Below are 16232 nucleotides of genomic sequence, written 5' to 3'. Positions count from 1 at the left end.
GGATTATCTGTTGTGCTTGAATGAATTTAACCAAAAAAAACCCCAAACTAATAAAAAACCAGATGGTAACCACGTACACCATACTTTTAAGCTTGTCACTCGGTGCCATTTGTTTTATCACCAGTGGAAACAAAGAACGCCAAACAGTATTATTAAATATATGTAATCTGTGTGATATTGTATTGTATCAATCGATCTAATGTTTTCGTGATGAAGGTCACAATTCCAGTGTGGATGTCGACTGCCATTAGAATGTGAACGATGTGCCTCCTCATACAGGACACTCATCCGGATTAAGATAATTTAGAAACAGACGTTAAAAATGTTCCAGTAAAATATATTGAAATTTTCAACTGCGGGAATACCAGCTTAATAGATTTCAATGATAACAGATGCGAATATCACAGTTTTAGCAGATACCAGAAGGCATAGTTCTTGGCAATACTGTAATGATCAGAAACGCCTTGATATGCATTTAATATAATCCATTTACACCTACATGGATTTTATACGTTTTATCACTTTGAGAGCAGTCTGACAGGTGTGATAGTTTTCAGACTTGTTTCCTACTAATAGCACTGGAGTGTTTGGAAAAACACACAAGAAGAAAAAATGGCGGAGCAATTCCAAGCTGAGTTTTGATTGATTCGTTGCAAGGAAGCGTTGCATTACATGACCCTACTGCTCTCCTGTCTTCCGAGGGTGGGTTGGTCCAAGTCAGACCAAAAAGAATTTGGACTAGTCCATAGGGCAATTGCCCTTCCCCCAGGGCAGCCTGCCCCTGGCTCCTCGGTTGTTTCAGTGAATGAGAACAGAGCTGGAATTTCCACTCAGCAGGGGATCTCCCGTGTTATTTAACATAAACCAGTTAAAAAAAAAAATGTCATGACTGCTCATTTGTTTGGCCAAAGTGTTCTTAAAGCCAAAAACCTGTAAATTTAGTATAATGTCACTGCCAGTTCAAGTACTGTATTGGGCATAAACATCGGCCCTGGCACTTTAAGAACAATGCGTAATTAAACATGCCACATGTATGGTGCTGGCTACCACGCACAATATCATCCGATCAGCTGCAGAACACACAAAATGCACCAGATGCGACCGGTTGCAGAGTATGCGCAACATGACTCTTCGTCACCTGTGCTGAACACTTTGTATGTCTACTGGACTTGGGCACCAGGGGGGTCTTCGTGTTCGTCTTCGTGCTCGTCAAAAAAAAAAATCTTCATATTCCACGAATATCCGTTCCTGTCTTCTCTTCTGGTGAAAAGTCCGTACAAACGACCAATAAAGTCGCTTGTACGGACATTTAACTGTTGCAGCAGGGAGACCAGTGGTTTAAATGTCCGTACAAGCGACTTTATTGGATGCAATTTAATGCAGCAACTTGTCCGGCAGAGACCACTGGTCTCCCTGCTCTAAATGTCCGTACAAGCGACTTTATTGGTCGTTCGTACACAACTGTTGCAGCAGGGAGACCAGTGGTCAGGTAGTACCATAAGGAGTTAAGCGGCCGTGCGAGTGAGCCTATTGGTCGCTTGCACGGCCCTTTAACCTACGGATTTCCGCTCCCGTTATCTAACGCAGCATCGCAGGGGTTAATGGGGAATGACACTGTAGAACACTGGGATGCACTCAGAAACATTCTGAACTCCTAGAAAAGGGACACGAGGGGAGAAAAAATGACAGTGCCTGCTGTGGTGAAGACGTGGATCTAGAAAAGGTAAGAAGGAGGGGGAAAAGTGTGTGAGCTACACAGAGAATAGGAGAAGAGTGTGTGTGTGTGTGTATGAATGTATGTGTATTATGGAGTAGATGTGCATATGTATTTTGAGTGTATGCTGTTAGAGTGTGTGTGTGTTTGTATATGTACGTATGTATGTAATATATATATATGTGTGTAAGTGTATGGTTTTAGAGTGGCTGTATGTATTTATGTATGTACGCATGTGTAAACGTATGATGTTAGTGTGGGAGTGCATGTATCTTTGTGTAAGTATATGGTTTTAGAGCGAACATGCGTGTAAGTGTATGGTCCATGTGTGTCCATGCATGGAGGTAGAGTGTGTGTTTTCGTTTATGGTGTTTGCATGTGTGAGTATGCGGTGTTAGCATTCGTGTGTGTATGTATGCTGTTAGCATGTGTGTGTGTGTATGTGTTACTGTATGGTGTGTGGGTTTTAATGTATGGTGTTAGTGTGGTTATGTTAGTTTTTGTGGTGTTAGCATTAGTGTGTGTGTTAGTGCAGTGTGTGTGTCAGCGTATGGTGTTAGAGTATCAGAGGTGAGTCAATGGTTATTGGTGTGAGGGAAATGTGAGAGAAATATTGTTTGTATGTGTAAAATAAATATTGTATGTATGTGTAAGGGGATAAGAGCAACTTTGCATGTTAGCATGTGCATGTGTTTTAGTTACAGGTGGAGGGTGCTTAAGAAATACACCATTAATCCTAGACTCACCCCTGAGTGTTACTGTAACATCCATGTTTTCCATGACAAACATAATTTTACATATTACATTATGCTGCATAGTCATTTTATACATGGACTTATATATCCCACCTTCTGCAGGGCAACACATACTAGGCACTGGTCAGCGACATGTAAAATTCAGTAGTGTCCTGGAAAACATGGCCGATATGGCACCGCAACCAAAGTTAATCTGACCAGTTTGCATTTACACAAGCGAACCTTTTAACATGCAAAGTGACTTGATTTTGTTTATAGTTTTTTTTTTAATTTCATGCAGGTTCATTGACTCTGGAAGTTATTAGAATATGTGCACAGTATGCATGATAACATTTATTCCTCCAGTCCCTCAGTAGTGGGAAATTCCTCTATTCAGACACACAGTCGTGTTACGAGAGGTTAAACCAGTTTTTCCTGTGATAGGGAAATGCCATTCACAATAAAGATTAGGAAGTGGACATGTGTTTATTGCAGACGGTGTCCATGCTTGAAGCCTTGGCTAGAGGGAATTTCCGCACTGAGGTAAGCCGAGGGAGTGAACCGGTCGCTGTCAGCTATATTAACCCGCGTGTGATGATGAGGATCTCCAGACCTGAACCTCACTGCAACAATGACTCCAAGCAAGACTATGTCCCTGTTACCTGTTCTCCTCTTAGCAATGTGTATTGCGTGTGCAGCACAAGGTACGTGATCCCGTCTACAGGTAACCCTTTACTGCCAGCAACAGAAAGCAAGAGGAACCAAGATTTTGACGGAACATGATCTATCTAGTCTAGTTTTTTCCTGTCTTAAAGATTCAGACCTTAATCAGTCCTTGGTCTCATCTTAGATTCAGGATAGCATTATGCCTATCCCATTTAAGTTTAAATTCCCTTGCTGTATTAGCCTTTACCACTTCCGCTAGGAAGCTGTTCCACTTATCTACCACAAGAACCTCCTTCCATTATCTCTAAGCCTCTGACCCTCTAGGTTGTGTAGGTTAGGCTAACATTTCTTCTTCTAATTCCCTGCTGCACTTTGTTAAATCCCTTTATGCATCTACATGTTTCTATCGCATGGCTTCTCTCTTTAGATGCAGCGCGCAGAAAACTGTGTACTATATGACATTAATAAGTGAATTAGGTGTAATTTAAAAAAAAAAGGTACAACGGGTGCAAAACGTAACCCCTTCACTGCCAAATTGAGGGTTTAATGTAACGTAATTAAGAACAGGGGCGGGCTGGGCCGGGGGGCAGGGGGGCAATTGCCCCCCAGGCCGCCCTAAATCCGGGCCGGTGGGCCGGACGGACGACCGGCAGACAGACATTCAATGCGGCTGCGGCCGCAAAGTTAAAAACTAAGCGGCCGCGAGAGAGCCGTCATGCGTACCTGGCGGGGGAGGGAGGGGGGCGGTCCGCCCCGGCTGCCGCTCATCTGAGGGGTGCCACCATGCCGGCACGCCTCCAGTTTCTGGAGGCGTGCCGGCATGGTGGCACCCCTCAGATGAGCGGCAGCCGGGGCGGACCGCCCCCTCCCGTTTCGGTGCGCGCGGCAACAACACTGAAGCCACGCCCAACATTTTCCGCGCTCAGTGCACCGGAAGGACAGGAAGAAGAAGAAGTAGTAGAAGAAGAAGAAGAAGAGGAGGAAGAGGAAACGTGAGAGTGAAAGAAGAAAAGGTAGGAGAGAGTGGATTAGTAAGTGTGTGAGAGTGATGGGTGTTATGCTGAATGTAAGTGTGTGAGAGTGATGGGTGTTATGCTGAATGTAAGTGTGTTAGAGTGATGGTTGTTATGCTGAATGTAAGTGTGTGAGAGTGATGGGTGTTATGCTAAATGTACGTGTGTGAGAGTGATGGGTGTTATGCTGAATGTAAGTGTGTGAGAGTGATGGGTGTTATGCTAAATGTAAGTGTGTGAGAGTGATGGGTGTTATGCTGAATGTAAGTGTGTGAGAGTGATGGGTGTTATGCTAAATGTAAGTGTGTGAGAGTGATGGGTGTTATGCTGAATGTAAGTGTGTGAGAGTGATGGGTGTTATGCTGAATGTAAGTGTGTGAGAGTGATGGGTGTTATGCTGAATGTAAGTGTGTGAGAGTGATGGGTGTTATGCTGAATGTAAGTGTGAGAGTGATGGGTGTTATGCTGAATGTAAGTGTGTGAGAGTGATGGGTGTTATGCTGAATGTAAGTGTGTGAGAGTGATGGGTGTTATGCTGAATGTAAGTGTGTGAGAGTGATGGGTGTTATGCTGAATGTAAGTGTAAGAGTGATGGGTGTTATGCTGAATGTAAGTGTGTGAGAGTGATGGGTGTTATGCCGAATGTAAGTGTGTGAGAGTGATGGGTGTTATGCTGAATGTAAGTGTGTGAGAGTGATGGGTGTTATGCTGAATGTAAGTGTGTGAGAGTGATGGGTGTTATGCTGAATGTAAGTGTGTGAGAGTGATGGGTGTTATGCTGAATGTTTGTGAATGAGGGTTCCAGATAGCATGGATGTGTAAGTGTTGGGGGATAGCTTGGCATAGGGAGTCCGTAATCACATTCCTTTCATGCCCAGATTCCAGCATGTAGTGGCTGCCTAGGCATGATAGGAGTGCGACTGCTGTTATAAATTATTTTTTGGTCCAACTTCGGTGTGTTAACACTTTTATTGGACAGAATAATTCAATGACAGTATTAATATATATATATATATATTGATATATATAATTGCAAACAGCAATCACACTCCTATCATGCTAAGTCAGCCAGCACATGCTAGAACCTGGGCATGATAGGATTGTGATTGTTGTTATATATATATGTGTATATATATATATATATATATATATGTATATGTGTTAATATTATTGTTGATTTTTTTGTCTAATTTTGGTTACTTTTAATAAAGTATTTTAAAGCTTTTTTTTTTTTTGTTTGTTTTTTTTCTGTTTTGGCCAAGTGAATGCTGAATTTTTAGTTTCAGTCCAGAATTTTCATTTCGGTGCATCCCTACTATATACTTTGCCAGTCACTAAAGTGGTAAGCCTACACCACATCAATGTTTGGCTTAGTATATAGTGATAGGGGTTGTCAGTGTCTGGCTCAGTGTATAGGCACACATTGACGGTGGTGCTGCGTAATCCCTAAGTATATAATGATATGCTGTACCCCTGTCAATGTTTGCCTAACCATAGAAACTATGCAGTTTTAAAGTGTGTGTGTGTGTGGGGGGGGTGTGCCACATACAGGGTCTGCCACAGGTGCCAAATACTCTAGGTACGCCCCTGCATCATGCGGCTTTCAGACCCAATGGCCATGCCTCAGCTCCTCTTCCCACGTCTTAAAAGAGCTGAGGCATGCGGTGCGTGCACGCCGGCCACTTTAATTTCATTAGGCACTGGTGGAGTGACTGCCGCACGACGGCCGCTTTCAATGTCGCTCGCAGCCGCTTTGATGGTGCAATGGGCCAGTTGACTAGACTTGCCCCCCAGGCCTTAGGCTGCCAGCCCTCCCCTGATTAAGAACGTCTTTATTATATCATTATCGGATTACTCAGGCATTGCAAAAGCTGTGAATCCTGGCTAAGTTACCAAACAATATTGTGCAAGTATTCGGAAGTTGCCAACTGGCTGAGATAACTGATGGTGGCACATAAGGGTAAATTGTTCTGCATAATATTGCTGGGCGATTTACAAAGTATACCTTTATTATATATATATATTATATATTATTAATAATTACCAAACCTATGTATGCAGGAAAAAATGGAAGTGAAAAAAACTCCTTTTAGATCATTTAAATAAAGCTGCCTTTTTAGCGTGGCACCGTACGTTTTCATTGCTCACGTGGTCCTAGCATCTTTATCTTTGAACGTTTTAAGCTGCTCAGAATGATTAGGCATTTCTTAAATGAAATGTCGAAATTAATTTATTTTTTTGGACATCTGAATATGATATTATATACGAGGTATTATATCTGATAATAATCTAATATGATCTTGTATTTCAGCTTTTGATTGTTGTATTAAATACAGCGAACAAAAGATCCCCCGGAGACTTATCAGAAGCTATTACATCCAGAAATCATCGGAAGTTTGCAATACTGATGCCATTGTGTGAGTTACCCATGCCAATTACACGGTGCACTACTATTTGTATACAAAATCAGGTTTCAGGGACATAATTACTTCGAGGAATGCCGATTGCACTTTGACAATTGTGTTGAACGCTGTTATAAAGTGAACTAACAAAGTTTTAGATTTTTTAGAAAATTACAAATTTATATGCAGTTGTTTTTTTATCTGGATCTACATTAACGTGTAAACAGCAATCTTCGTTGTTGCATCATCTAACCCGTGATTATGTAATAGTTTAACAATTCAAGGCATTAAAGCAAGAATTTAATTGACTAAAGTTGTTCTACAATACAGATTATATTAATAATAATGCAACATTATACATTGTATTATTATTATTATTATATTAAGGCTTACTTATGTGTAATATATATCTATCTATATATATATATATATATATATATATATATATATATATATATTAAGCCTTTTCACAAAACTCTTTTTTCTGGAAAATAAATAAATAATTTCAAGCCAAACAAGTCTAATAATTAACCAATACAACCAACATCAATACACAGAGAAATCAGTCATTGAAAAGAACAAGTAGTGTATGCTGGCTGATCTGTTCTTTTCTGTTTCCCTTCTCTCAGGTTTAAAGTTGCTTATAAAACAAGTCCCAGCGGGTTTATCGATATCTGCGCAAATCCCAAGCAAAAGTGGGTTAAAGATTCCGTGAAAGCCTTGAAGTAAGTATGAAAATACAAACAGTTTCAAACCAAAAGCAACGTGTGATGATAGCCTATTTTAAGGCTCTCACTCTGTGCTGCGTCTCTCACCCTGCTGGCACTGGATGGGGGGAGATGGTTCACTTCATGGAAATGCCATAGTGTTGGAGATCCTGATCTCTGCAGTGGCATATTACTGTCTACCGCAGAGCGGAGGATGGCTGCTTAGATGGCACAACATCCACGAAACCTACTCTTTGAGAGTAATTTTTGGTAACAGCTATTACCTTGAGACTATAGACTCATACATGGTATCATAGACAACAGTCAGTTTCTACTCTAGTATAACCAACCGCATCACACTTAAAGCAAGAAGGGACCGGCCTGGTTTTGTGGAGATCAGATCTGCTAATCAGGTGATGATTGTAGTTGTGTCAGGCTAGTTTTCTGCTATATGCTCAGCAAAAGGGAAATCAAACACACGTAAAATGACTTTTAGAGAGTGTTTCCAATCAGGATCTAGGAGATCAGTGCGCTCTGTGGACTTTCCCATGTAACAGCATTAAATACAAAGTATTCTTCCTTCATATTATTTGGCTTGGCATGCTTGGAATGCTCAGTTGTCTCTATTTTCTAGCAGTGGTAAGCCATATAGACTGCATTCTGTTTGGTCTGTTAGCTTATGGTCGATATTCAACATATTGGATGAACCAAGCGACCCCATAGCATTACACGCTATCATTCCAAGGGAATATGGAGCCAATCAAAAGCTGATCTATCACATTTCCCAAATCCTTATAAATCTTATAATGTGTTCGGATTACAATAAGCAATATATACCTAGCAAAAAAACTCACCCTATTTGTATACTATGGGGAAATGTGTCTTAAGTTTGTTTTCTCCAGAACTGCATGATTTTATCTCTGCCTTGTTGTTGATTGATTCAGGGAGCTTTTTAAATAGAGATAACATCAGGACAGGACATTTATTAAATAATGCCTACCATTCAGAGAAGTAGAGTTCAGGTTCAACAATGTTAATATTTAAGCTTAGTATCGCTTAAACAAATACACGGATTGTCAAATGAAAGGAAGTATAAGTTACAGGATAAACTGTTCCCCTTTTAGTTTTTTGCTTGCATCCTATCTGCTGCAAGAGCAATGTGGGACAGTAGCCCAACGGGTATTTATCCGGTGTACCAAACACATTATTTTATTCATTTGTTAACATTGTACTTTTATGTTAATTTAACAGAAATCCACTTCTAAAGAGAAATCAGAGGAAAAAATTCAAGCAGGCTAAAAATAAAGAAAGGCAAAATCTCAATAATTAGATGAACCAAATGACTACGCAATTTATTTCCTGGAAGAATATTATTTAAAATGTATATCCTAACTGGAGATCTCGGATTCCTGCCTACATCCACCACCATCGATAGTATCACAGAACACATGACGACGTCAGGAGTCATCTTCCACGAACGGTCACTGATTATTCACCATCAATTGTCATATCGCCAGTGCTCTGATAAATGATTAAAAAACAACCAAAAACTAGCAACAATTTACTTTCAGCTGTGAGTAGTTTAGAGTGCTGTGAGTTATGGGCAAGCAATATTCAGCAGTGATTGTTATCCTCCGCCGCATATGGTGGAATCCGGTATCATCAACAGTATGGAATAAATGCTCACCTAATGTCAGATGTATGAAAAAGAACATTACTCAACAAGATCATTTCGGACCCTCCAGCCTCGCAGGCCAAAAACAAAATCGAATAGCCTCTACTCTGCTTGTGGTATTATGTATTATGTCATTTATGTGATTGAGTGCCCATTTCTCTTACATTCTTGTTTTATCATATTAACTGTTTACTGAACAGTAGACTTATTCTGTTCCTTTGAGAATGAATGGTTACAATGCTTTAATATATATATATATATATATATATATATATATATATATACACACACACACACACACCGGTATATGATTTGATATTACATAACAATTAACATGCTAAGATAATGGTAAGATTTTATTATTCTGTTCTGTACTTTGCATATACCTAGAAGATTAGCATACATTTACTGTATGGAATGTTTGTGTTCATATGTGTTATACACATACGTGCAGACTAAAGCTTTATGAAATAACTACTACTATGCTTAATATTATAGCGCATTGCCCTAGAAAGTTACAATTTATGGTTTCATCTGAAACTAAATGCATTTCTTTTGTACCTTGATTCATATTGCATCGTTTATGTGGGGTGGCTTTTTCAAGCATTTGAAGAATTTGTATTTTCCAAAATGTTCAATATATTTTATTTGAATAGAGAAAAATAAATTCAATTACTGGGTAAGTTATTTTGTGAAGTATTCTTTTTTTGATTTATGATCTAAAGGAGGTATGATTCAGTCCCAAAAGGAATTTTAGAAATATTTGCTGATTGTATCTCAGCCTCAGTGATTTTCCTGGGTCTACTGAGCCCCAGGCATTTTTAGAGGGGGGCTGTCCATTGGGGGCCCACAGTACCAGCATTGCCCCACTACCCCAGGCCATGCATACCACTGTCCGCTTAACCTCCCATTAACGCCAATAATGACTCCACACACCATTGAATATGGATAAGAAAAGACTACAGACAATTTTATTTATTAGAGTCATTGTCACGCCAGAACCTGAAACAATAAACATAGGTGCGTTAAGGACAATGACTCAAAACACCAACATGTAAATATATATACAATACACACAATAAACACACCAAGCTTGTCATAACCAAATACCACTTAAGGAAGGGACATATCCGGATGCCCCCACCCTGACGTTCCCAGCACTGACAGCCAAGAACCTCCCATCAGTTGTTACCAACAATTCACTTACCACCACATTAACCGCCTGGATACCTGGCAAGCTGCCGCCCCACAGACTGTGACAAAACAACACAAACCCAAAACCAGAATACAAATATAAAGGAAGGGAGGGTGGGACACGCTAACCACAAGAATGGTACCTAAGCCCGGGAAAAAAGCCACTTAAATAATCTACCCCCAACTCCACCCCCAAATTTCCTGCCAAAAAGCCTACCCCTCCTCTGCACAACAGTCAGGGCCCACTATAGCCCATGCTGACCCCCCGTGGGCATCATGATGAGTCTTTCACAAAAAGTCTACTGAGATAAGTTTACTTTTTTGCACAACACATTTTTTTCACTTAATATTTGGAGAGTCACAGGGTCTTCTCATTTCTAAGGTATGATTATGAGGTAAACACTGTAATGAGCTTCTCCTGGCTGCATTGGGCCTGCTACTGTATAGTTACATCTATGATGTAATTTATAAGAAATCTACCTATATAAACTATGTGTTGCATAGGGAAGTCAGGCTCAGAAGACTGGCCTGGAGGGTCAATGTCCCATTGTTTGATCTAGATTCATTAAACAGGGCCTATCTAAAATCGACTAGTGGGGTGACATAATAAGACATTGCATGCCCTCAAGATAGGAGCCCTAAACCGAGGTTCGCCCTGAAGGTGTTTGTGTGTGTTGGTATTAGCGCGAGTGTGCGTTAGAGTGTGGTGTTATTCATGTGTGGTGTTTAAAGGAGACTGGGAGGTCAATCTGCTTTGGAAGAATATCAGAACTCAGCTCTAGTATCTTAAGAAAGATTTAATACTGTATGTTAAGTGACAGGGAACATGGAGGTGAAAAATAAAATGACAGTCAGGGTTACTTTACTTCTCTTTATGTGATACAGTTCATATCTGGTGCCATAGGTGGAACAGCACCTTTAATAATGCACCTCTGATTTTCTCAACACTTTGATTCACGTGGCGTTAAAGAGATTGGCTATATCTGTTTTTTCTGGTTGCTCATATCTGACTCAATTGATGTTGTGATTTGTTAAAGTGCTTTCGATTATTAAGAGATTAATCATTAAAGAGTACTAAATTCACATTGTATGTAAATAAAAGGTGGAGGGCACACTGCCAAGTTTAAATCTAAAATTACATGGAAGTCACAGGCCGAGTAACTGAAATGTTTGCATCACCTATTGCAAACACATATTGCATCACATACAATGTAAACACATAGTACTAGAATCTAATCACGCTCTATTCTCTAATCACATTCTATTTACTGCCTACAGTCAATGGAGCAGGGAATGCATTATTGTTATGGAAGTGGATGTAAAGGTGCTGTCCCAGCTCTCGTATTTAAAAATGTTTAAGTACTGCTGAATGGCCACATGCTTTCTAGAAGTTATTCTTTAGTAATATTAACGTGTTGTACTATATAACACTGACAAACCATGTCCCCAACACCACCTTCCTGCATGAATGTGCTTGCTAACATAAGGAAGCTCATGGTGATGACGCCCCTACCAGATTAGTGCCCTACGGAGCCCACAGGGGTATCAACAGATTAACAGAAAACATACTGGTAATATAACGATAAAGGAAATAAATATACATCAGTTCAAGACATCCAAGAACAGGGGACAAATACATGGCAGAATATCATTACCCATAAAGTAAAGAATAGAATAGATACAGAATGAGCTGATTGACTTGCACGCATGTTTTTAATATGAACTCTTGTTCTAGTCTACAAAGGGAAGTAAATGCCGGCTCCTTAAGATGCACGCTTCCCAAGGCAGAGCTACATAATTAGCTGGTTCCGAGGTGCTGCACGCGACAAACATCTGGGATTGTGCCGTTTACATTTCCTATATAGGAATTCTTAAGTCACCAAGTCACCACCAGGTTGTCTCTACCAGCGTTAATATTCCTGCTTTAAGGGGATGCTCAAACGTTTATTGTAGGATGGTTAAAATAATATGATCACAGAGTGAGCAGAGCATTCTAAAAGGCAAATCAGCGAGAGGAACAATAGAAATGGGAAAGGGGATGAACACTTACCGGCAAAAAAGCCAAAACCTCACGTGACATAGGTTGTTAAATGTTATTGTAAAGAAGTGTGTCAAAATATTCTACCGTATAGATTGAGTTTATGCTTTATTTGTCTTAACAATGTAATACATAGGAAGTACTAGAAAAACAAAATAACTAAATAATATATGTACGAGGCACTTTGCGTCATCAGCACTTGCATAAACATTGTTTTTGCCACAGTAGGAGGGGGAAGTCCCAGTGGTGCCTGTGATGCTGTTTGGACTCATCAGTCAAGGGGTGACTTATTAGGGTTGCACAAAAAAGGTGCGGCAAAGAAACGCCTGCTAAAAACAAAAATTCCCCCTTTTTGTGTTGGAAAGGGCCTAACCTGCTTTAAAATAGGCAGACTAGATGCACCGAATAATTCTTATCGCCTGTCAAATTCTAGGTTGCTATAGTCCTTGGGCTAAGTAACAGTTGCAAAAGCTGGATACTGAAAGACATCTAAAAAATATGAGGTTTATTATTATTTACGTTTGACTTAAATGCATGTGTAGCCCCACTCAATATATTGTTTCTCTAGCACACGGTCCATATTATTCAGTGTTTGCAATGAAGCAGAGGTCAAAACCTGACAACAGTAGAAATGTTGGCAGTGTCAAAGTTTGTAAGCCCTTTTGGAGCAGACGGTGGGGTGAGAAACATATCGAAAGCATTATTAATTGTGTGATTATTAATTGTGCTCACCTACATGAACTTACATTAAGTCACAAATAAACATAATTTTGCTCAAGGTGTATATTTGACAACAAAATATTACAGATGTCATGAACAACATAACAGGACCAATTTCAAAGTCCTCACTTCTCTACTAAGGGAGCCCCTTGAAGCCCAGGCACACTACTTCCCACATTTACCTTAATCATTTAGTGAACGCCTGTTGTATATTCTTGGAAGTAATAGCGGTAAAGTAATCCCTGCACTTTTAAAATATATTTTATATTTATATACTTATATATTTCAATCCTTTTATTTTCATGAAAACATTTGGCAGAAATACGCACATGGAGGAAACACCCTGTGACATGTGGCAGCCATCACACCGAAATGTACATTTTGTAATACAATTATATATCGCATATAAATTTATGTACAGTCAGTAAGTTCAAAGAGGGAAAATCCTATGAAATGAAACTCTTTATCTCTTCCCTTCCTGTATATAAATACATGCACACACCTATTATTCCCTTTTAACTATTCCTCTCAAGTGCCCGATTAATATAACACCTGACATCTCTCACCAGAGATGGTTTGGGCACCTCTGATTATTTTCGGTCTACTATCTTGTATGGCAAATCTAGAAGGTAAGATCAAATATTGGATTATAACATTCAAAAGTATGGCATATTATATTTTATTGTTTTAACTAAGAATAACGTATTTGAATGTGTTATAGCAATAGAAAGGGTTTGCCAATGGAATATTGTCAGGTAGAATAATACAGTAAATATTGTCTACGTGTGTTTCAGATTTTTTGGTTTTGTTTTAGGGATTAGGGTTATGTATTTATGTAAAATCAATTGCACGTAACATCATTATATAAAGCAAAACTACAATTCCTGTTACGTTAAAGAAAGGTATTCTACAACTTAGTATATATATATTTTTTTTACAAATATAATTACTGTGAAAAGACTACATTTTCACAGCTTAAGTTTGCAAGCAGGGAGACCCAGATGGAAAAAATGGAGCCAGCACACAATTTAGATCTTCTTGGTAGACATAAGTCTTGATAGACAATGGAAATGATTTGGTTTACATGGTAGAGGATGGATGTTTACATTTGAGCATCATGAGATGGTAGGATGAGGATGGATGTTTTAAAGTGGGGAATCCTGTAATGTTGGTCAAAGGAGATAGTGTATCTTTTGGATTGTCACTCCGGTTTTGTAGGCATTGTTGGCTGTTATCAAACCTGGACACTCAAAGTACATCTAAACCCCGATTATAGGCTGCACCCCCACTTTAAAGACTTAAAGTGTGGGGGGGTGCAGCCTATATTCGGGCCAATACATTAACTTTAAATCTGTTACTGGGGAGTAAAATATGATGGAAATACATGGTCTGAGACCAAATTCAAGGAATTAATTTTTCATTAAGAAAAAAGAACCCAGATTTGGTTGAGGGTGATGGGGAAATATTGGACACTGTTAACATTATCTTATAATGATTGGCTTGTTTAGCGTCAACGTATAAAGGGTATGTATTTTAAATTTATGTTAGTGGACCGACTGCCATAGTGCTTGTAATGGCGGTCACTCAAAATAGTAGGATGTGTGTATTAACATACATGGGATAGAAACAAGGTCGGATTAACTGTGGAGCACATGGAGCAATTGCCCCAGGGCTAAGACACTCTGAGGGGCCTTTCAGTGATTGATCCGAGGCTCTGGATATGTGTGTATATGTGTGTGTGCATACACATGTGAGTGGAGGGGCAAGATATAAGTTACAAAGAGGATGAAAAATATAAACGGCAGGCAAGCATGATCAAAGAAAAAAAAGGAATAAAAGATGTCGGTTAGTGAGGTGCAAATAAAGAGATTGGGCAAAATAAATTTGTCCCAAACCTATGGGTCCATTTTCTACGGGGAGTTTTGCACCAGTAACTGGACATACTGTCTCTGATAGTGTAGCTCATAAGATGCTCTCATGTTTGGATTTTTCTAAATCACCATGCCAAATATCCTTACAGGGTTTTCCTAAATGGTTCCACGTTTCTGTGAGCAGAAGGCATTCCCTAAACTTAGTCATTCTTAGTCATATATATGGCACGTCTCATTCTGACGTACATTCTACATCTTTCTGCAGGAAATTATCTTTCTGTCATGTATCAACTTCAGACAGATCCATGTTTATCTTTCAGTGACTGCAAATTACATGTCGGACTGCTGTCTTAATTACCTGAAAAGGCCATTGGCCCTAAAGATGATTGAGAAGTACACCCTTCAATGGAGCTGGGAAGTTTGTAATACTGATGCCGTCATGTATGTATGAAGCAGGAATATGTTACGTTCTGTGAGGAACATTTAGGAAGGAATTATGGCTGCTTTATCAAATCCCATTTCATGCGGAACATTTTTTTATCATGAGTCATGACTTTTCACGGGGATCTGTGAAATCCAAACATCATTTCACATAGAAATGCTTACCATGCAGCTGTCTGCGCTTTTCAGCAAGCAACATAGGGTCCTCTTTACATGCGTGAGACTGTTGTGTGTCCACATGCATTGGAAGCACACATCAGAAATCTTGGAGCCCAGTACAGGCTTACTTACACACACACATACTGACATACACACATATACTTACACTTACTAACATACTCATTTACACTTACACACACAACCTACCTTTGTTAGCTCAGGAGGGGGTATGCTGGTGCCAGCTCTTCTGCTTTCTTAAGGTTCTCAGAATAATTAAATGATACATAAGTTTAATTCTTTTATATACATTTTTAAAAATAAATATATATATATATATATATATACACACACACATATACACACACTATATAGACATATATACTACAGTGAACAGATTATACTGGTACATATATGTGTGGGGAGGGAGTTTCTATTGCACGCTCGGTAGGGCACAGTGTTCATTTCATACTACATAAAGGTGAACTCTATGTTCGTCATTGATTATTTTTCTTTCTTCCAGATTCCATACAAAAAGAGGATTTAAACTCTGTGCTAACCCGAATGATAGCTGGGTAAAGAAAGTTGTGAAGATTTTTAGGTATTTTATCAAAGGATATATTACCGTACTTTCTTTTGAATGAGAATTTTAGGAAAACTATCTTTCAAATCTTGAATCAAGAATGTACTTCTTAGCCAAATGTTGGAACACTTACAAAGCTTAAACAATACAAAGTCAGGCACAAGATCATTTGTAGAGCTTTTTTTAACAATTTTAATCATCATTTTTACCAGTAGGAAGTATACTTCAAAGTAGTAGAAATGTTAGGAAATTAGTTCATAGTCTAAAATAGGGCTATAAAGTCATCCAGGGCTGCAAAGAGACCAGGAATTCTGTGTA

At 39.2% G+C, this 16232-nt stretch overlaps 1 protein-coding gene across 1 annotated transcript; it reads left to right on the top strand.

Annotated features, from left to right (window-relative positions):
* Positions 1 to 3028: 3028 nt before the first annotated feature.
* LOC128483539 (C-C motif chemokine 20-like) lies at positions 3029 to 9137 on the top strand. Its single transcript, XM_053459762.1, has 4 exons — positions 3029 to 3152; positions 6439 to 6544; positions 7159 to 7254; positions 8488 to 9137. The coding sequence occupies exons 1-4, from the start codon at positions 3080 to 3082 to the stop codon at positions 8564 to 8566; spliced, it is 354 nt and encodes a 117-aa protein (XP_053315737.1). The 5' UTR covers positions 3029 to 3079; the 3' UTR covers positions 8567 to 9137.
* The last annotated feature ends 7095 nt before the right edge of the window (positions 9138 to 16232 follow it).

Source organism: Spea bombifrons, chromosome 3, assembly GCF_027358695.1.
Source record: "Spea bombifrons isolate aSpeBom1 chromosome 3, aSpeBom1.2.pri, whole genome shotgun sequence".
Lineage (NCBI taxonomy): Eukaryota > Metazoa > Chordata > Amphibia > Anura > Pelobatidae > Spea > Spea bombifrons.
This window is presented reverse-complemented; position numbering and strand designations above follow the sequence as displayed.

Excerpts from the sequence above, each read along its gene's own strand:
- LOC128483539 (XM_053459762.1), top strand. The coding sequence starts at position 3,080 with ATGACTCCAAGCAAGACTATGTCCCTGTTACCTGTTCTCCTCTTAGCA. Across the intron at positions 3,153-6,438 it reads TATTGCGTGTGCAGCACAAG|CTTTTGATTGTTGTATTAAA; the intron begins GTACGTGATCCC and ends CTTGTATTTCAG. Across the intron at positions 7,255-8,487 it reads GATTCCGTGAAAGCCTTGAA|AAATCCACTTCTAAAGAGAA; the intron begins GTAAGTATGAAA and ends TTAATTTAACAG.